The sequence below is a fragment of the Trichosurus vulpecula genome, chromosome 7 (assembly GCF_011100635.1).
Source record: "Trichosurus vulpecula isolate mTriVul1 chromosome 7, mTriVul1.pri, whole genome shotgun sequence".
Lineage (NCBI taxonomy): Eukaryota > Metazoa > Chordata > Mammalia > Diprotodontia > Phalangeridae > Trichosurus > Trichosurus vulpecula.
Window position 1 is genome coordinate 224,420,923 of NC_050579.1, and position 23,020 is coordinate 224,443,942.

General features: G+C 37.9%; 1 protein-coding gene across 1 annotated transcript in view; it reads right to left on the reverse strand.

The window, feature by feature from the left end:
- HCRTR2 (hypocretin receptor 2) overlaps positions 1 to 23,020 on the reverse strand; it is a 203,731-nt gene that overhangs the window by 40,239 nt on the left and 140,472 nt on the right. The window contains exon 2 of the mRNA XM_036767743.1: positions 8,300 to 8,478. Coding sequence (XP_036623638.1) covers positions 8,300 to 8,478 — 179 coding nt within the window. The remainder of the gene's footprint in view (positions 1 to 8,299; positions 8,479 to 23,020) is intronic.

Genomic DNA, 23,020 nt, shown 5'->3' on the forward strand with positions numbered 1-23,020 from the left:
TAAGCAAGGGCAAGGAGGTTGAAACAATGGAGACTCAAGTTTGGGAATGAGTAGACTTGCTGGTTTGTCTGGGAAACCAAATGAAAGGGAAATACGTGATAGGGCTGGGAAAGTAGGTTAGTGTCCGAATAGACTTTAGTTGTCAAGCTGAAGAGTTTGTTTTTCTTCCACGAGTCAATAGAGAACCACTGAAGATTCTTACACAGAAGAGGGAGGGAAATGGTCATATTTGGACATTAGGAAGATTATTTTGACAGCTCTGTGACAATAAATTGGAGAGGAAAGAGACTGAAAACTGAAATTTAAAATGGGCAGTGGCGGGGGGGAGTGGTCCAACACACCAAGCAAAATGTGATGAGGAGCAGAACTAGAATGATAACCACGTGAATGAACATAAGGGAGGTGGACAGATGGGAGATACAATAAGAAAGAAATATGAAGAGGTCTTCTAGTTCTGACGAGATGTGGCAAACAATCATACTAGAGAAATGAGGGAAAGGGAAAAATTGAGGATAACACTAAGGTTGTGAACCTAAATGACTCTTAATGAAAAGGTTGAGGGTACAGTAAATTCTAAATTATAAAAATTGAAAGAAGGATGAAAGTATTTTAGCTAATCAAGTATTTTGGGTTTATAGTGACCCTATGTGTGTGTGTGTGTGTGTGTGTGTGTGTGTGTGTACACACACATGTATATGTGTGAATATATGTACATATATACATACATACATATATGTACATATATACATACATATATATGTATATATAAACATTTTTTCCTAAAACCAAATTTTTAATTTAGTATTTTGTTTTCCCTCAATTACATGTAAAAACAGTTTTAAACATTTATTTTTTAAAATTTTGAATTCCAGTTCTCTTCCTACCTCCTTCCCCACCTCACTCCTTGAGAAAGCAAGTACATTAATACAAGTTATACATCTGTAGTCATGTAAAACATATTTCCATATGTGTCATGTTGTAAAAGAAACCACAGACCAAAAACAAAGAAAACAACACAACAAAACAAATAATAAAAATAAAGTTAAAAAAAGAGTATGCTTTGATTTGCATTCAGACTCCATCAGTTCTTTCTCTGGAGATGGATAGCAATTTTCAATGTAAGTCCTTCAGAATTGTCTTAGGTCATTATATTGCTGAGAATAGCTAGGTCATTCACAGTTGATCATCATACAATATTGCTGTTACCTCTTTTGTTTGCTCATTTTCTCAGCCTATTTCTTGACTTTTAAGTTTATGTTAAAATTGGTCTTTGTTCCTGGGGTGGAGGGAGCACTATCCTGAGCTTCAGATTTTTTTGGATAGTTGTTTTCAGAGCTAGTTCTGAGGGTTTGTAAGTTTTCAGGTCTTCTAACGTGGTATGATATAAGGAGGGTTGTATTTACTACTCTCCTGGCCTATGTTCTGGTCGATGCATGACCACAAGCACTCTTTTTTTGCCCTGGAACTGTGACCAAGGTCCCCTTACTCTTCTGTAGCTACAAGCTCTGATGTGCTAGTACTTCCTGGGACTGTGACTTAGGACTTCAACCCAGATCCATGTATGACCAATACAACAGATTACTGCACCCAGTGACTGCAAAGGCTCCCTTATAATCTCCTTCTGACCAGTTGTCCAACTTAATTACTGTTTCTGGGCCAAGAGCTCCAGAAGCTGCTGTTACAGATTTAGTTGCCTCCAAGGCCTGCTGCTGACTTGTCTGGGGGTAGCCTGTGCTCAGCTGTGCTCCACTATTGCCTCCACTCTCACCAGAACCTCCCTGCAAACCTTCTAGGTTGTCTTGGGTTGGAAAAAATTTTTTCATCCCATCCTTTTGTGGGTTCTGCAGCTACATAATTCATTTTGAGCCATTATTTAAAGTTATTTGGTAGTAAACTGAGAAAAGAGTCCCTGCCATTTCTCCACAATCTTCAACTAACTGCTTTCAAAGAAAGCTAATTGAGAAAAAAATACTCCACATTGCACGTAATTTATTCTTTCTTTGTTAATTCATAAGGTTGGGACATATTTAAATTTAAACTACTAGCTTTGGAATGTAATGCTCATTAGAGGCTATTCAGTATAGAGCTAAGGCTGTAGTTTCTACTGATCTTTGTTTCGTTATAATGATAGAAAAAACTGACACAGTAAGTTTTTAAATTTTCTTTCTGGAAAATTGACATTCTCAAAATTATCTTTTCCCCTCTTTCAACTGTGAAAAAACAAAACAAAACAAAACAAAACTTACCTAACCTCATGCATTAAAAGAGAGATAATGAAGATATCAAGTCTTATTTTTATATAAGCATAAATACTGTTAATTTAATGTGTTGCTAAAATTAATTTGGAACACCAGATGATAGAGCATTTATGAAATATTTTACATAATATAAGGATATTCTTTATATAAAATGTTGAAGTTGTCTGTATATGAGTGTGGGGGAAATAAACTGACATGCTGTCAATAAGCAGAGGAGATTTGAATTGAAAGAAGGTAACACAGAGTATCATCTGATGATTTAGTTCTTTTTACATTCAGCTTTACATATGTTGGATTTTCTAAAAGAAGGACTAACCTGTACCATAGCCACACTTGATAATTTACCACCAGCCGGGAGTAAATACTTATTGAATGCCAAATTTGCCATTCATTGTACAATCCAACCATAGGGCTTTTCAGGATGAAATTAAGTAGAACTTAAATTTTTTTCAGTACATTTGCAGAAAAGAAATTAAGCCATTAGGCCCTGGAATAGCCATCACCATCGTTACCAAGGATTCACAGAAAGATATCCTTGATAATCAAGACAGAAATCATTTAAGAAACATTTACTATATGCCAGCCACTGAGCTTGATAATGATCTTGCTTCTGTCAATCTGGAGAAGGGTAGTATCCTGGAGAAATACCCTTGTAGCCTCCTCAAAGATTTTTGGAGATCTTGCTCTGATCCTGCCTGAGAATTATATGACTGTCATTATAACCACACTTTCACACAAATGTAGGAAAACCTTCATGCAAGGAGTCTCAATCCCATGCCTGACACCCTCTAGGAACATAACTGCTGAACCTGAGCTGTTAGTGATTAGATATACCATGATGATGGGAGAAAAGATGACCTTTATATGATAGGTGCCCAGGTTCAACATAGTTTATTTCCAAATGACTTGTTTGTTGATATCAACTGGTTGATTTATTCTATTTCTTAACCTATAATAGAATCTGGACTCTTAGGATATCCAAAGGATCGCTAATTTATTTGACCATTTTCTAATTGTGGTGAAATTACAGGATAGATTTTGGCTTAATACAATTTAAAACTCCATAACAGTCAAAGCTGTTGGAAAAGATTTTCCAAGAGGAAAGGGTTTTAAGAGGTGCCAGATCTCACAGCAGGAAAAAAAAAACAACTCACTCTGGAGTGACAAGTATTGTGTTTTAATCCTTCTTCTAATCCATTCATATATAAATGACAGGGCCTAGACTGGAATCATACCAAGCCAGGAATTCTAGACTGTCTAAAAGTACTCCACAGAGAAGATGAAAAATAGTGAGAAAATGGAAATAACAGAATTATCAGAGTCCTAATGGGTATTAGCTCTACTCTACTCTAGGCCTTTTCATCTCACCCAGATATATGGTTACTCATTCTTATCCTTTGGGTTAGAGATGAAAGCAAACTAGCTTGAGAAAGATGGACTAGCTCTAGATGGGTAGATAAACCATGATAACTCTTTGATCCTCTGGTTAAAGGATTTGCCACTACTTTTTTTATTCCATTTGAAAACATATAATAGGTGTTTAATATCCACAGAGATGTACCTAGTACAAACATTCTTTGGACTAAGGACTAGGCCACAATGTACCTTAAAGCTGTACTTTGATGGCAAAAGCTCAGAAAATTCTGAAAGTTCTGAGAACCTCCTAAACTAAAAAGAGCTGACACTATACTTGCAACAAACACATGCATGGTGTTGGAAACATATAAAATGTACAGAACTTAAGAAGCCCCAGAGACCCCAACCAATCAATGAGTTGCCTCAGATGGAATGCCTAGTACAAAGATTCCCATATGAGAGGAAAATATTTCATAATGTCTTCCTTTACCCCAGCACTTTTCTCCCAAGGTCATGTTGAAAAAAATTCTGCCTCTATGTGCAACTGGAGAAGCTTCTAATTCATAACCTTTCTATGGAAATTTGGATCTGCTCTCATCTGCCAAGTTCTTAAAGGTCCCCAGTACTAGAAACCAGTCTGAACTTGAAATAAATCCCTCACACCCTCACTAGAGATGTCCTTTGACCATGCTGCCATGAGAAATGCTCAGATTACTTATATTCTGAGAGATGTGGGAAGGTTGGTCTACAAACTAGATGAGAGGCAGCTTTATGTAGTAGATAGGGCACTGGATTTGGAGTCAAGGAAGACCTGGTTTCAAGTCATTTAGAAACTTAAAGCTGTGTGAACTGGGGCAACACACAACCTTTCAGTGCCTCAGTTTTCTTATCTTTAAAATAGGCAGGTAGACTTAATGTCCCCTAAGTTCCTGTCTGGCTCTAAATTTATGACTGTGGACACTACGGAGTCATAAATGAATGGCTACTATGAAGCCAGACTTCTAGTTTGAATTCTTTAAGGAAATTCTTTTTCCTTACTCTTTGATCTGGAAATTTCTTTTCAAAAATGCCACAATGAATTCTAATCTTTTAAAGTCTTCCAGAATCTTCAGTTTGTGTAGTTTTGCCTTCTTAACTGACCAGCGGCATAAAATTTATAACTTCCCTGGACTGGGGTCTACCCTCTTACCATTGCTGTCTATAAATCCAGGTATGTAGGGTACTTTCTGGGTACTTTCGACTTTGTAATCTCCCTCCTCCCACCTTTTAGAGCAGCTATCTGCAGCAATTGCATAGCTAAGGGATTCTTGGTGACATTTTAGTTTCGAAAGGTCATCTAGGCTATTTTCTACCAAAGGTCAATATCAGGACTCCTTTTTTTATCTGTGCTATATTTGAAGTCCTTGAAAATTTACAATTACCAGTAAAGAACACCCGTGGTGGCAAAGGGGAATGCTTATAATAGTGCATGTTGGTAGTTTGTCGGGGAACATGGAAAGGTAACTCCAAATTATGCTCCCTTGTCACTAGAAACCCTAGACAGGCCTTAAGGAGCGGTCAATAACAATGAGCTAAGAGATTTTTCTTGCATTCTACCCTTAGTTTCCTCATTAGATTAATGCAGTTAATAATTGACAAATTAGAAAATGGCTTCATCATAATAGATAATGCCAAATGGTTGAGAGGCAGCATAAACGGAAAACACAATACCGAGCATAGTTTTGAGACACCTGAATTAAAATACCACCTTTGACTTTAACTAGCTATGTGACCATGAGTAAGTCAATATCTTTGAGCAAAGACATGCTGTAGCTAGCTCCGACCAGCTCTTGAGAGGCTATTGCTAAATTTTCAGGGGGATAATTCACAACTTGTAAATCAACATGTGCTACAAATCACTGCTTTAGTTGTAGTTTTGTTGGCTGTTTAGTCTTAAGAAAGTGGTGGAGAAAATGTTAATGTTATTAATCTTAAAAGTGTGTCCTTTCTGGAGAGCTGGCTGTTGAATACTTACCAGCACACCCCTGCCTTAGTTTCTTTAAGCATAAAATGAAAATGATAATATTACTTTTACTACATATTTCAGGGTTTCTGTGAGGCTCAAATGATATGAGATACATAAAGACTTACAGAAATATCTATTATTATTATCATAATTATTATTACTACTAAATAATAATGAAACGTTAAGATTTTTCTCAAAACCCCAATAAGACAAAATCATTACCTTAATGGTCAAGTATTTTTTTAAATAAACAAATATCTCAGCCTAAAATTAATGTTTCCATAAATTAACAAATGACCATATAACCATAGACTCAAAGTTGGGAGGAACATGGTAGGAGCACACAGTAGGTCCTCGGCAATTAGGATTAAAGAATATATACTTAGTTCTGGAAAGAACCAGACAGATCATCTAGGTCTGACTCTTCATTTTACAGGTGAGGGAAACAAGTCCTAGAGAGGTTGAATGACTTTTCCCCCAGAATTAAATAGCTAGTAAGAGGAAGGTCCAGGTAGGTGGTACAGTGATTAGAGAGCGGGGCCTGGAGTCAGGAAGACTCGTCTTCCTGGGTTCAAATCTGGCCTCCAACACTTACTAGCTATGTGACCCTGGGTCACTTAACTCTGTGCTTCAGTTTTCTCATTTGTGAAATGAGTTGGGGAAGGAAATGGTAAACTACCCTGATATCTTCACCAAGAAAACCCCGAATGGGGTCAAAAAGAGTAGGACGAGACTGAAAACAACTGAATACCTACAACAACAAGAGGCTGAAGCAAGATTTGGACCCAAGTCCTCAGACACCAAATCCAGTATGATCTTCATAGGACAATGTTGGATGTAATTTCTTAATGTCTAAATACAGAGCTCACTTCCAAGGAGCACAAAACCTTTGCCTATTTCTAAAGATCATTCTCCCAATTTTCCTTTCGGGCAAGTTACCCATAGCGCTGACCAGAAGCAATTATATTAGATAGCTCCTAATCTGTTTTCTTTTCCCTCTATCAAAAATATGCCTTTTTTGTGCCCATATCATGTTCCCTGGCAGGGCTAAAAAGGCACCATTCTTCCTCTGCTCTATAGTGGTCATACCAAACAGTCAAAGGAGGCAATGTGGTAAAAGGCAGTGAATGCCAGATGTGGAGCTAGGAAGAAATGGGATTGAATTCCATCTTTGATAATAACTGTGTTACCATAAGTAAGTTCTTCACCATCTCTGAGTCTTGGTTTCCTCATCCATAATTAATAATAATAATAAATACTCTATTTCATAGATTGTTGTCATAAAGTTAAAATGAGATCATAGAGAATCATAGATCTGGAACTAGAAGCGAGATCAGATGCCACCTTGGCCAACTCCCACTTGGTATAGATAGGAAACTGAAGCCAAGGGAGATAAAATGACTGGCCCAAGCAGATACAGGTTTAAGCATCAGAGACGGGACTTAAAGCCAGGTTCACTGATTCAAGAGCCAATGTTCTTTCTGCTATTGATGCTGCCTCATAAAGAACTTTACTCAACTCTACCACTACTATCACTGTTATTATTATTGTTTTATAGAGCATTTGTTAACTTTCCCCTTCTCTGGGACATATATGTCTTAACTACCACACAAAGTATCTCAGAATCAGTTTCTACTGTGTCACCCTGCACTGCCACCCCCCAATACACACACACTCCATAAACTCCATTGACTCCCTATCATTTGCAGAATCAAATACAAAGTTTTCTGTTTGTCATTCAAAGCTCTTTATAACCTAACCTTTCCTACACTACACTCACCACCATGTACTCTTTGATTCAGTGACACTGGCCTCCTCTCTTTCCCATGAAGAAGCCATTTATGTTTCTTGATTCTGTGTATTTTTTTCTGGCTATCCTTCATACTTAGATCGCTCTTCCCCCCTTGTCTCCATCTCCTTGGTTTCTGGCTTCATTTAAGTCCCAACTAAATTCCCATCTTCTACAGGAAATCTCCCAACTTCTGTTAATTCTAGTGCCTTCTCTCTGTTGGTTATATCCTATTTATCTTTTCTATAGTTTGTTTATACTTATTTGTTGGCTTACTGTCTCCTCCATTATATTGGTAGCTCCTTGAGGATTGGGACAGTCTTTTGCCTCTTTTTGTATCTTCAGCATTCAGCACAATCCCTAATGCAGAGTAGATGCTTTATAAATGCTTGCTGATTGCCCTAATCTGAATATTTCAGCTGGAAGGAACATCAGGACTTAGCCAGTCTGATCTCTCCTTTGATAGCTGAGAAAAAGGACAACCAAAGGAGATAATTCTGTATCCCTCAGGATAATGAATTTTTATCCATTGGCTTGTTGTATCTTTTCTGAAAGTCATATTTGTAATTTCCGTGGCCACTTCAACTTCCTAAAACTATCATATTGTTTTGGACATGTACTAGCCAGGTGGCTAGAGATGGGGTGACTAAATCATATATTAGGATCCTTGTGAGCTAAATGTTAACTTAGAAAATCACGTATTTCTTATATTGTATTTGTATTTATTTTGTTAAATATTTCCCAACTAGATTTTAATCTAGTCCAGGCCACATTTGAAAGTGTTGGTGGTGGAGGTAGTATGTTTGATACCTCTGTACTAGTCCTCCTGCTAGGGAACCTTTAAGAAGACACTTTAATGGTGTTCAAACAAACAACAAAATGCATCCTTACCTGTAAGTAAGGGATAACTTTGCAAAGGGACTGTCCAAAGAACCAAGTCTCTGTGATATCCACCACCAACGTTGCTGGAAGGCAAGTAATGGTCACGAGCACATCTGCCAGGGAAAGATTCACGATGAAGTAGTTGGTGACTGTCCTCATGTGATGGTTCTTCCACACTGCAACGCAAACTAATTTTGAAAGAGAAATAAGCAAGGACTCAGAGATGACTCAGCCCATGCAAAAGCTTTGCTAAGCTATTTAGTTCTCCACTGATAGGGAAATATCATAACGGGAAAGTAAGGATGACTAAAGTTAGATGTCATCTTTCTACAGAAGTGGCCAATAAGGTGTCTGAATACAACAGTTTAAAATGAATGTGTTTCACCCATGAGGAGTTTCTGAGAGGAGAAAACAACTAGGATCATCCATCTTTTATTTTGGAGAACCTGTTAACTCCAGTTGTCTGTGACTCTATCTCTTAATAGTAGCCACCGTGAAATTGGTTCACACCTGAACTCCAAAAAGTGCAGCTTAGAATACAATTTACTCACCCATAGAATTGAAGGACATGGATGTGAGTGGCACGGAAAACCCAGAAAACCTCAACTTTATCTCTTTTCTACTACTCTTTTTTTTTGACACCATGACCTAGCTGGATTTTATCATTTAAAATTTTCTGCACATTCACATTTAGACTTCCCTCACTTGCTCCTACCTTTGAAAGTTGTCCTGGCTTTTCATTGAAATGTAGCCCTTCCTACTGTTCTCTAGTTCCCCTAGGTATTTGTTCGTTCAAAAAGTTACATAATTGCTGGTTTAGAATGAAGTTTCCTTAGATAATTTCAGTTAGTTAATGAGAGGCAGATTGGACTCTGTCTGGACTCAATCAGAAAGGCCTTGGTTGAAAACTAACTAGGTGGTGTTGGACCGTGGGAAGGGAAAAACCGTCCTATGCTAGGCAAAGGGTATTAACCTGATGTATATCGATACCATGGTGTCAGGATTCTGGTCCCTACATAAGCAGAACTGTGACTCTGAACAACCGGGGGCCTTAAGAGCAACTTTGTGGTTGTTATTCAGTTGTTTTCCAGTTGTTTCTGACTCTTTGTGACCTAATTTGGGGTTTTCTTGGCAAAGATACTGGAGTAATTTGTCATTTCCTTCTCCAGCTCATTCAGATTGCCTGGACGTATTTACTTTCTGCTTCCTTCTTTTCAGCCTCAGTTTTCCTCTCTGTAAAATTGTATTTGACAATACAAATGGCATTTACCTCACAGGATTGTGAGAGTCAAAAGGGATGGTGTATGTAAAGTGCTTTGAAAACCTTAGAGGGCCACATAAATATGAGTAGCTAAAACATTGTTACTATTAATGGATTACCTCAGCTACAAGTTACTATCTGGATTTTATTCGTGAATACTACGGCATGGCTGTCATCTGCATAGCTTAAGTGAGGTAGTTCCTAGTGATTAGGATAGAAAACCTTAATAATGAAGCTAAGATGGAGAATAGAAGGCTAACCTGGAAGTCATGAAGACCTGGGTTCAAGTCCTATATCTGATACATACAGTCTGTGTAACCCTAAGCTAGTGACTTACACCCTCAGTAGATGCAACCAGCTTGCTAAGGCTATACGTTGCAGAGGAACTCCTGATAGGTGTTTGACAAAAATCACATTCCCATACCAAAATTATATCAAAAGAAGCTAAAGAAATAAGATTATAAATTATTTGAGTTTTTTTTTTAAATAGTGACAACTTGACTATTTACTAAGAGTTTTATTTATTAAAACGCTATTTTTCCAACTGTTGAAACTCAACTCCTCCTCCGGGCCCTATCAAATGCTTACCAAAGGATATATGAATTTTGGAGCTTGATTTTAGGGGATTTCACACCTGATTTGAGACTTTAGCAACACACTTCTTAAAACTCAGCCAAGCTCAATATGTGGAGAATGATAGGTTTTGAATTTGAAAATTGTGATTCTACCAGTATTATTTTTTTAGCAAACTTGCACATACACACACACACACACACGCACACACACACACACACACGCACACACACACACACACACACACATGCTCCTTTTCATGCTACAGGATGCATGATTAAGTCAGTGCCACATAGGTCACAGCAGGCTAGAAAATGAACAGCATTATCTCCAGTCAAAGCTTGTCATTATTCATGTTCAGGTTTCATACTTTCAGTCAACAAATGGCTCAGACTGTTTAGACTGTCCTTGTCCTGGACAAGATAACAGGACATCCTTTTAAAACATAGTTTTACCTGACTTTATAAATTGGCTTGGTTATACCCTATCACTTATAGCATCTAAGCTGTCTAAGGCATGTTTTGTATACAAGGTGTAGTGGGCTGGAAGGGTGACATAGTTCTACACTAGATATGAGGCATTAATCTGTATCATGGTGCCGGGATCTAGACCCCTTTGTTATTCAATCATTTCGGTCATGTCCAACTCTTCATGATCCTTATTTTTGGTTTTCTTGGCAAAGATACTAGAGTGGTTTGCCATTTCCCTCTCTAACTCATTTTACAGATGAGAAAACTGAGGCGAACAATGTTAAGTGATTTGCCCGGGGTCACACAGCTAATAAATGTCTGAGGCTGAACTTCAACTTGGGTCTTCCTGACTCCAGGCCTGACACTCTACCTACTGCTTCACCTACTGTCCCTTACCTAGGCAAAATTGTGACTCTGGAAAAACAAGGGCCTTAAGACCAACTACTCTGGGTATGTTACCATCTGAGTAGTGACTCCCTCTGGTAGTACCCATCAGTGGCTCAATGCATTCTTTCATCTCTCTCTCTCTCTCTCTCTCTCTCTCTCTCTTCTCTCTCTCTCTCTCTCTCTCTCTCTCTCTCTCTCTCTCTCTCTTCCTCTCCCTTAAATCCTTATTTCAGAAATGGAGGAAATCATTCACACTGCATCACTGAGGAGAAATACTAAGGAGTACTGATTAGAAGGAGAGGACAGGCACTAACTACATGTGTGACTTTGGGTAAGCCACTTAATCTTCCTGGGGAATCGGTTGCTTCATTTATAATTTTATCTTCTTCATCATCATCATCGTCATTGTCATCATCATCATTTGATAATGGTTGGATTAGATGGTGAATAATTCCCTTCTAGCTCTAGAGCTATGTATGATCTCCTGAACAATGATGTTAGCATACCAATAAAATGAAAATAGGAGCATAGACTTAGAGCTAAAATAACCCTTAAAAGCCATTGAGTCCAACCCATCCCCCCATCTTAGAGATGAGGAAACTGAGGCAGAGAAGTAAAATGACTTGCCAGGGATCAAACAGCTTGTAATTGTCTGAAGCAGGATTTAAACTTAGATCTTTCTAATTACAAAATTCTACCCACTCTTCCATGCTGCCTCAAAGCAAAGGCCCTACAGTTCTTTGGTTCAAAACATGTGAAGGGCAACTCCATGGCTCAGGGAGGTAGCAGTGATGTCCTTATTTGACTCCACAGGAAAGAGAAGAGACTCAGTGATATCTAAGTGGATGGGACTTTGCCTGCATTTCCTCATTCTCTTCTTGCCAGCTACACATTAAGGATTCAGAGAACTTACTCTCTTCCACTGAAGGTAAAATAAGAAAGAAACATTTTGTTTTCAGTGCCCATATTGACCTCCCCCTTTGACATTCCTTCCCCTCTTTTTGTCACTATCTCTCCTTCCAGAGGCCCAGAGGTTCAGAAGGGAGTCTTCCAGTCTGGGCAGGCTTCATCTTCTACTAGACCATTTCTCAACTTCCCCTCCTACCTAGCACATGAAAATTTGTCTGTCCTGTGTATGGTTTTCCCCAGGCCTCTGCTTTCTCTTAGGTATAGTAACTAATTCATATTAAGGTATTCAAGATGTGCTAATGCATTTATCAGAGACCAATTGAAGATAACATTTTTATTTAATGAATAGGAATATCAGACCTTATGTTAATTAAGCCAGCAGGGGAGATTAAGGGACAGGACTTGGTCTGTCCTTCAAATCCTACTGAATATGAAACTACTCTTTCTGCTTACATGGAGGGACAGCCCTGTTTCTCACACCAGTTAGATGGAAAATGATGGGGATTCCAGGGAATAATACAAAGCCAAAACCTCCTCCATTATATGCAGGAGAGTACAAAAATAGGAATTGATCTTAAGTATTCACCTGTTCTTTGCTTAAAAGCCAAGTGAATTTGGAAACCGTATTAAGAAATAGGGAAGTACTTAGCTTCTCAATGGTAAGAGGCACTTGGTAAAGTTAGAATGAATATTGCTGAAATTAATTAAGACTATTAATTCCCTGGAACATGAAATGAGTCCAAACAGCTATAAATTAGTGAAGCTAAATCAATTTAACAAACATTTATTCAGCATCTGACTGAAAGGCCCAGTGCTAAGAAGTGGGGATACATTAAAATGAAAAACAACCCCTGCCCTCAAGGAGCTTACCTTTTAGTGGAATCAGATTACAAGAAGTTGTACCTGATTCTGAGCACTCACAGGGACATTTAAACGTATCCAATGATGACAAAAGATGATAGCAATAATGGTGAAGATGATGGTGGTGGTGATGATGATGATGATAATGAAGATGATTATGATGGTGGTGATAATGACAACAGTGACAGAGGAGGAGGACTCCAAACGAATATGATTGGTATTATACTGGGAATCCTGGGAGGGATAAACTTACATTTAATTCATTGCTTAAAAACCTGAATAGATGTTTTCTTTAATTAACATTAAATCACATATCAACATACTTCCCTCTCTTCTTGTCAGAAGGGACTGTGTGTGTGTGTATGTGTGCGTGTGTGTGTGCGTGTGTGTATGTGTGCGTGTGTGTGTGCGTGTGTGTGTGTGTGTGTGTGTGTGTGTGTAATATGGAATATAGTATCATATGTAACTGATTTGTTGATTTTTTTCCCAAAAGACTTTTATTCTTTTAAAAATTATAACAAGGAATGAGTGGTTTACTGGGAAGAGTGGGGGGAGAGATGTTTTTAGAAATAAAGGTGGCATAAAATATAAAATAAGCTTGGACTTGGGGCTCCATTGCACTAAAGAATGCCTGCATGAGGAAATTCCCTCTTCTAAAATAGATTAGTACTTTTTCTGCAATTTATATTCTTAGAGAGATGCCTAAAGAAGAAAGAGTTAAGTATCAAAACTGGGACTTGAATTCAAGGCTTCCTGGCTCCTAGCATCCCGATCAGCTCTCAGATCTACTACACATTCATTAAATCACATTTAATTTGAAAAAAAAAAAAGCAAAACAAAACGTTTTTAGATAATTGTAATAGATAGAAATCATTTAATGCTTAGTCTCATTCCCTAGTCTAAATGTTGAGTGAAGATTCCATGACACAGTCTTTACCTTTCTGCTATGTACTTAATTACAAGTTTACATGAATGCGGCACTAATTGGACAGTTTTAATTATGGAAGCAATCTCAATACACTGAATTCCAAAGGAATGCAGTTCCTATTTTTGCCACAAAGGGTCAGCGAAGGCCTTTGAAATTGAAATCTATTGCTTTAGTCCTTCAGGGAAAAGCATTTAACATAAAATTAATTGCAATGTTCATTATAATGTGTTAATGAAGAAACTTGATTCAAGCGTGGGCCAATATTTTCTAAATGAAAATGACCTCCAAAAGAGAAAAGAAAATTATTTTGTAGAATTGGATGCAGAGAAATGAATGAAAGATTCAAGGTGAAAAGATACAAATTTTCATAAAGAAAAACACAGATAGGAAAGCATATGTGTATACAGAGAAAGAAGCTTAGAAAGGACTCCCATGTGGAGCTGGCTTGAAAGGACCAAATAGAACCAATCCTCAATTCAATAAGAAAGTAAATACATGACACATTTAGAATTATCACCAGCTATAGTATTAGGAAACAAGGGAGATCAAAATCCAAGGGGGCATAAAGGAACATCTCATTTAGGATGGAATGAAATTTTGGGAAACAAATCCTGGATGTTAACCTTTCATTCTGATCTCAGATTCACCCTTGTGCCATATTCTTTCTATTTCCAGTCCTCCTTTTCAATTTTGCTTTTTAGGTTGTTGATTCTTCTTTCTGTCTCTGTCTCTGTCTCTCCCCCCTCTCCTTTTTTCCCTCCCTGTTCTCCCTGTTCCCATCCACCTTCTCCTCCTCCTTCCTTCCTTCCTTTTCTTCTTTCCTTTGTTGTGTCCTTCCTTCCTTCGCCTATACTAAGCATCCTTCCCCTATGGTATGTAGAGAACTGTGCTCTGCTTTGGAGAAAGAGAGAGATAAATAACAGTTCCTGTACTGAATGGGGTTTAGTCCAGGAGTAATAAGATAACCTGCACAAAAACGGCTCATTTCCCTTGTCCCTCTCTTCCACCCTCATACGTGGCTTAGCAATTCTGCTTTTCCACATCTCCCTGCCTGTCTTATAGAATGAAGAGTGGCATGCAAGTGTGCCATTCCTTTCTTCAAGACTGACAGATGGGACACCGCTGTGGTTGGGACATGTACCCCCAAAAGTGTCATTTCAAATTAATAGAAAGTAAATTTAGGAGGGAAAAACAAATTAGAAGTATATTGCTCCCACATGTATGGCAGTAGGAAAGTCAAGTTCAATGCCTCATTCTTAAAAAGGTTTTAAGACATTAACACCTTCTTTAAAAAATAAATTTGTAGTTTCATATGCAATCGTCTTGCTTATTGTACTATGTTATTGGAATGCTTGTTTTCCATGACTTGAAAAAAATTAAAAATGCTTTTTTTTTAAAAAATCACTCTTTACTGGCAATCTCATACAATAGAGTTTCATATGTGAGGGGAAATTTTGCAGAGTATTAATGGTCTCACTGCTGTGTGGATGCCAATTGAAGGAATGTGCAGGATAATTAAAATACTTCTAAAGATAAGTGCTCTAGGAAAAAAAATGGGAGAGTAGCAATACAAAGCATATAAGTGCTATATATTAACAACAAGAGGAGGTACTCTGCATTGAAGAACAATATGAAAACACCCTAAAGGGATACAATCCTCCAAAGGAAATTGATCCTAAAAAATTACTCTCTACGAAGAGAAAAATATTGTAGCTGATTCAAATATTAGGACTCCGGATAAGGATAACCAGGCTTAGGTAACCAGTAAGAGGCTGGCATCCTTTAAGTAAGAGATCAAAACATGGACTGATATCAAGGCTCATGGGGTGCAGGAGGGGAGAAAAGACAGTGAACACTGCTGTGCTTGTTATTAATAGGTGTTCACAGATCCTTAGGAGGTGTCCTGAAGGGATGGTTAGTGTGGAGATCATGATGTAGAGTTGTTCTTGGCACCTGCAGCCTGATTACTGAATACAACTAGTAACTAGAAATTAATTTCTACATTATTCATCCAAGAGAAGCAACATCACTGAAGCCTGAGGCCCTTCATCTCTCTCTGTTTCCCTTACCCTGAAAGTGTAATAGCTCATATTTAGGGATTAGGAGGAGCAGGGCTCATTTATCCCATCAAATGAAGATAATTCAATATTCCTCACCTTATAAAAAGCTAAGTTACCTAAACTTATAAAACTTTCCATCCCTAAAGTAGTAGACTCTTAGGAGCAGGACTGCTAAAAAGTATTTAATCATTCCAAAATCCCCTTCAGCCACGAATCAGTGTGGTCACACCTTTTGCCTAATCAGAGGTATTCCACCTTCAAGGCCTCCAATATCTTAGAAACTTAACTGGGAGTCAGACTATGGAGGGCCTTAAAATCACAGGTTGAAGACTCTAAGCAACAGCAACTACTTTTATTTCCATAAAGTATCCTTCAGCGCAAATAAATCACTAAAATAGTAAGCACCTGACAGCAAGTTAAATGAAAGCCAAAACCAACAAATGACCTTTTAGCTAATAAGATTGGCCATATTAAACCCGCTGGCACCTAAGCCAGAATTAGAAGGAAACACTCACTTTGGAGAAATGTATACATTTTGATTATGAAATCATTATTCAGCTTCTGTTATAAATGAAGATGATATATTTTATGTGTTTAACAAATGATATTTCAAAGCATGTTTCCCTTGATCCAGCTACTTAGAGTTTCACGAGCTGAATAGATGAAAGTTATAAATATTTTTGCCTCTTGATATTACCAATTTTGGAGCTGACTTGGACTAAAGCCATTTGGGGGGGGACTGTGACTATAAGTCACAGGAGCTTTTTTAAGCAGCTACTTGCTAATCAAAACAAATACCTTCTTATGTTTAGTCCCCCATTTGGCAGTGAACAATGCTTTTGAGTTGGATCCTAACCAGTCAGTTCTTCCACTGGTATCGTAAACCTATGCAGAGAAGCCTTCTGTACATTTACCGGGAATATATATCTTGTCATTGTTCATTAACTTCTACTGAATCAGACACAGGTAATATGGAAGGTGATAAAAAGTCAATGAACAGAAAATGGAAAGAATTATATCATATTCACCTTTTCATTCCCTGTGCCATTCTTCATGTGTGTCTATTGTGTTCTATAAATTCTTAGAACTGTGGTGTGTGTGTGTATGTGTGTTGGAAGTATCCTGAGACATTATCCAATTATCTAATCATGTAGGCCAACCAAGTCATTTTATAATTTAAGTAAACTGAAAAGTAGAGAGGCGAAAATATTTTTGCAAGGCTGCATGATGAATCAGAGGCAAAATCAGGAGCTTCCATCATTTCCTTATTTTGAAAGGGTCCATTAGAGATGGTTTGCTTTGTATGAGGTATCTACAGAAGTGGGATAAAGTCATATGTCCATCCGGCTCTATTAAATTTCCAAAATAATACACTCATCAGTGTGATTGTTTTAATATTTAAAGTCCATTCAGTCCCAAAGGAAATGGGAATTAACTTGTTGCAACACTTTTAGAAGTAAAAATATAAAGATTAGATAAATTGCCCATTTACCTACAAAGTTTCTACAGGAATATGAGGATTATCTACTTGGATAGTTCATTGTAGAGAAGGAGTATTAATACAGTGAAATGTGTTGGTCCCACTTATTAGCCCTGGTATCGATGGTTACCAGCATGATTCTTGTTTATTGTCTTTCCATAAAGCCTCCACAGACGATCAATAACGTTTTTCAGAAGGCTTCTTCTGGATCTCTTAAATTTTGAGTGGATAACAACATAATACTTTACTTCATTTGATCCCATTATTGTAAATGCATCTTATTCTTCACTAATTAACTTATTTTTTTTTGGATGTATGTTACTTGATTTAGGAGCATCAATGAATAAGTTGTTTATGACAGGTAAGAGGTATCTTCTTTTCCACCTACTCTCCAACTCTAAGAAATAAGGACCTGGGACCCCAAAATCTTTTACCACCTAGAAAACTAGTGTGATACAATATATGCAGGCCTTGGAATCAGGAAGATCTGGGTTCAAGTTCTACCTCTGACACTTACAGTGTGATACTGAGCAAATCACTTAAACACCATGTACCTCACATAATTCTCAAAAGTATCTGCTAAGCCAAAAGTTTAAATCTTCCTAAAAGGAAGAGTTCTCATGCTGAAAATAAAACAAACAACCAAAACATTTAGATAAGATCTGTAAACTTCCTTTCATAATCCTTGATGATCCTTCTTATTCCACTCTTTATGTTCAAATCTTCACTAGCAATACCCCACAACCTATTTACACCCACCATGCAGCTATCCATTACCCTTTGGGTTATCTGAAAATTTCAGTCTTAAATGTTGTGAGCCCTAGAGCTGGGGAGGAAATGAGATTTTAAGGCAGGGAGAAGCTTGGGCTCAATGAACACAATAGACAGTTTCTCACACGTTATCAGACTCAAACTCAAATTCTTTCTCCCATTCATCTAGAGATGAGAAATTAAGCTTTCTCTTCAGTATTCCCTCGTGTCTTTTTGATTGATTTTTAAAAATAATGCTAACTGGAATCTTTTTTTTTTCATTCTTTTATAACATCCTCTTTGAGGCGTTGGAAAACATCATGTTACAGCCGATCAAGCCCTAAGTTCGACCTCAGAAGATCTAAGTTCAAAGCCTGGCTCTGTTAATTCCTAGCTATGTGACCTCGGGTAATTCACTTTGGTTTTCTTGGCCAAAAATCCTTTCATAAGTACAATACAGATCATAATACCTGTAGTGCATGCTTCAAAAACAAATATCAAGATAATATGTGTGAAGTGGTTTGTAAACTTTAATAAATACTTGATAAATTATCCATCATTAAGCTGTTATCAGGAATTCTTGCAGATCTATCAGATCCCGTGTCTATTTGCTATCAAGCTTCCAGTTTCATTTATCAAATGATTAAGAAAGATCTTAATGTCTGGTGGCAAGTTTTATATAAGCTCTTTTCCTCTTATACTGCTTTGTTGTTGTTTTGAGAGGCAGTATTTCTTGAAGTTTTGCATCATCATTAGCTGTAATTTTTTGAAAATGCTATTTTACTCCAAAAGAATGTTGTCATTCATTGCCAGTTCTCTCTGCCAAGTAAGGAGATTGAGCACTAGCTAGCAATTTCTAGGCTACTCTGGCCTCCTCATAATGATTTCTGAGATATTTCAAAACTCTAAGAAATTAAATTTGATTCAATAAACATCTGTTTATTGTGATCATTAGACTGACTGTATTTACTTTCTTCCATTTCTCATTTTTCAGAATCAATAACTTATTTTATGTTGATGATTCTTAAAAATTACACATAGTATTTTCCTTTTGTCATTTTGTTCTTTTTTTTCAGGTGGGAAGGCAGGGCAATTGGGGTTAAATGACTTGCTCAAGGTCACACAGCTAGTAAGTGTGTCAAGCGTCTGAGGTCAAATTTGAACTCAGGTCCTCCTCACTCCAGGGCTAGTGCTCTACTCACCGCAGCACCTAGCTACTGCACATTTTTTTTCTTTCTTTTAAGTGAATACGGGATTTAAGCATAGGTTTAGCCAGTCAATAATGTGACAACACATAGCCAGAAATGACATTGATGCTTTCATGACTGACATCAATGCATAAAGAAGCCTTCACTTAAACAGGCCGATAGTCCAGTAGTAATGGTTGGTTAATTGGATATACCTTTTAGCAGAGAAGCCATCTAAACGCCGTGTTTCAGGAGCAAGTGTCGACATTTTTTATTGATAGACAACGCAAAAGGTCAGACAGTAGTAGATGGAAATACTGACTTTCAGGCCCATTTTCAATCAGTGGTTGTTATATTGCAGGCCCTTGACCTTAAAATGACATATTATGTGCTGGGGATCCTTTTAAGGGTATGGGTCGTTATGTTCCCAATTTGTTGATAAGTGCTATGGCTCTTGAACTGTGGCTGACCCATCTGCCACTGGTGTTCTCTACTGCCCCATAAATATTTATTTTTCTGGGAAGGATGGGACCAACCTGACACCAATATTGTGTAAACTGAAAGAGCTTAGTGGAACTGCAAGTGAAATGAAGATACCTTGCTGTGTCTTGACAAAGCACTAACTACAGCCCAACAACTTCAGATTTTGGAAGGTTCTTAACTATTGACCTCATTATCCTCTTTCCAACACTTGACAATCTTGGGTTGTAAATCAGGCACCCCAATATGAATGAGAACTTCAGTACTCACTGCCCTCTAAATGTGGATGTCTGTCAAGACTCAGCCTGGAAGCTTCTTACCTCCTCTCTACTCTCTCCCTTGGGGATCTCATTTGCCTACCTTTATGCAAATGGAACCAACAGCTCAAGGGCCCAAGTTCCAGGCTTACATGGATCAAGTTCAATTTTTGTTGTTATTGTTGGAGGGTGGCCACAATGGTCATATTTATTTTGTTTATTTTCCCCCACCTAATATCCCTCTGCTAATAATAAAATACATCTAGTGCCTAGGATTCCCCTAATATGAGACAAAAGGTTCCTACAAGTACCTTAGGTAACTATATCTATATCTATACATATATAGATATAGATATATAGACATACACACATATTAAATTAAATGGTCATGGTTTATTTTACTCTATAGATAATGCAAAACATAGAGGACTCAGGGTAGATTGTAAACAAGTGATACCATTCCTATCCTTTTTGTCCAACAAATCCCACTTTTAACTCCAAGCCCTAGTTGAAGGACCTCTATGGTATTCCAGAGTCATAGCAAAACTTTATCATTTGGATTCTCCTGTGAAAGGAAATACATTTAGGGGTGCTAGAAATATTTCAGCTTTCATTCTCTTAAGTTCCTTCTCTAGCCCAGGGATTGATATAGGCCTCCAGCTTTTGGGATCCATCATAACTTTTTATCCTTAGAGACACCTAGGTGGCACACTAGACAGAGCATTGCGGCCTGGAATATAGTCTCATACATGTAACTAGATGTGTGACAGTAAGCAAGTCACTTAACCTCTGTTTGCATCAGTTTCCTCGACTATCAAATCAGTATAGTAATAACCCCTACCCCACAGTGTTGTTAATATTAAATGAGATAATGTTTTAAAAATGCTTACCACAGTGCCTGACACATAGTAGTGATTTAATAAATGCTAATTCCGACCCTCAAAGAAATTTTCTCTCAACGCCGATAAGCATCAAAAACAAACTGCAAATTTTTGGTTCCTGGAAAGGGAACAAATTTTTGTGGTTGCCAGAGAGCCAACCCCATTTCTTTCATTGGGTGGGTCCCATCTGGACAACTCACCATTCTAGCATAAGGCAATGTCCAGGATTTTTGTTCCTTTGTATTGTGGCTTCTCCAGCTTCAGGTCCATATACTGGACTATCATTCAGGAACTGGAGGCATTCTTCCCAAAAGTTTGGGGTACAGGAACTAATATATACTAAGCCACTTGATTCCCCTTAATGTAGGTGACATCTATGGATCAGAGAACTTCCACCTCTGCCTCTCCACAGCTTGGTTCAGGGACTTAGTACAGAAGAAAACAAGCTCCAGGGATATCCCTCACCAAACTAGCCAGGTAGGTGAGGGCATGTGAGACTGCAAAGTGCGATTGCCCAAGGCTACAATGAACGTCTTGTGGAGAAGGAAGAGGAAAGGATATGTACAGGCACAAGCTTTGTTCGTTATGCTACCACTAAAGCCCATTCTGTCTCTGGTTTCTGTGTTCATCTTTATCAGGATCTCTTAAAAAGGAGCTACTGCCAGTCTGCCAGTCCCCTCTTACATACTTAACACAAAGGGCTTACTCCAACCCATAGCCATGCAAGTGAATACAATTAACCTGTAGATCTAGAACTTAAATATATTTTCAGCTGGAAGTGACCTTATAGAAATTTCATCGAAACCCCTCATTTGAAGGATGAGGGAATCTGAGGGACACCCTCAGAAAGATTAAGTTACTTGGCCAAAGTCACAAAGATAGTGACAGAGATAAGATTTGACTCCAAATTCAATTCCTTCTAATCATCCTCAATCAAGTGTTAATGAACCCATTCCTAAACCCCTTCAAGGAGGTTGTCAATGGTGTTATCCACACCCTACACAGCAAAATACAATCTGAGTCCTAAATGGAGGTAAGTACATCCAGTTATTAGTGAACTCCTCTGATTAAGTCCCTACAGAGATTACTTCAAAATCTACATATCCAGAAGAAGAAATGACATGAAGTTCACTTACCTGAGGAACCTCATCATAGACTTTCCCATCTTCACAATAATCAGCTTTGGTCTATTCTAATTGTTGAAGTTGTTCCTTACATTGAGCCTTTTTCTGCCTGCCTCTTCATATTTTTTTTGGAAGCAATTGAGGTTAAGTGACTTGCCCAAAGTCACACAGCTGGTAAGTGTCTGAGGCTGGATTTGAACTTGGGTCCTCCTGACTCCAAGGCTGGTGCTTTCTCCACTGTGCTACCTCACTGCCCTTCTTCTCGACGTCTTCTGCCCATTGTTCCTAGGTTTGCTTCCTAGTTTCCAATTGACCATGCCTAAGCCCTCTTGTACATGATGACTTTCAAATGCTTGAAGTCATTCTGAGGAAGTTAAATGGCACAGTGGCTAGAACAGTAGGCATGGAGTCAGGAATATTAGAATTCAAATCTAGCCTCAGATACTTACTAGCTCTGTGCTCCTTGGTAAGTCACTTAATTTATGTCTACCTCAGTTTCTTCAGTGGGAAAATAGGAACACTCACCCCACAGGGTTGTTATGAGGATCAAATTTCACACACACACACACACACACACATATAAATATATATATATATATATATATATACACACACATACACGCACACACGCACTATATAAACACTCTCTTTCTCTTATCTTTTGTAGATTCAATAATCTAAGTTCTTTCAATTTATAAAGGAGATTCCACTATGAATCACCTTCACAGAGACTTCTACACCTTGACAATCTAATTTGGGATCAATTCAGCCTAAAATCTTCTACCTGGCACACTCTTGCTCATCCCACACCTCTCAGGAAATAGCAAATTCCCACCACTTGTTCCTCTGTTCCCTGTCAGAGATGTACATAAACTGAATGTCAGCCCATCCCAGAACACCCAACTGATGCTCTAGAAAGTGATACTTCTGAGTAACTCTGCTTTAATCAGACAAAATTTATAGCATTGTATTTAGTTTAGAGACATCTGTTTTAGGAAAGACAAGGATGAGAAGCAATATGTGCTCCCCAAAATGAGCAGGAAGTACACACTTACATATCAAGATACGGTAAAGGGTAGGGACATAGGGAACTCTCATATGAAAAGCTTCCTCTATCAAAGA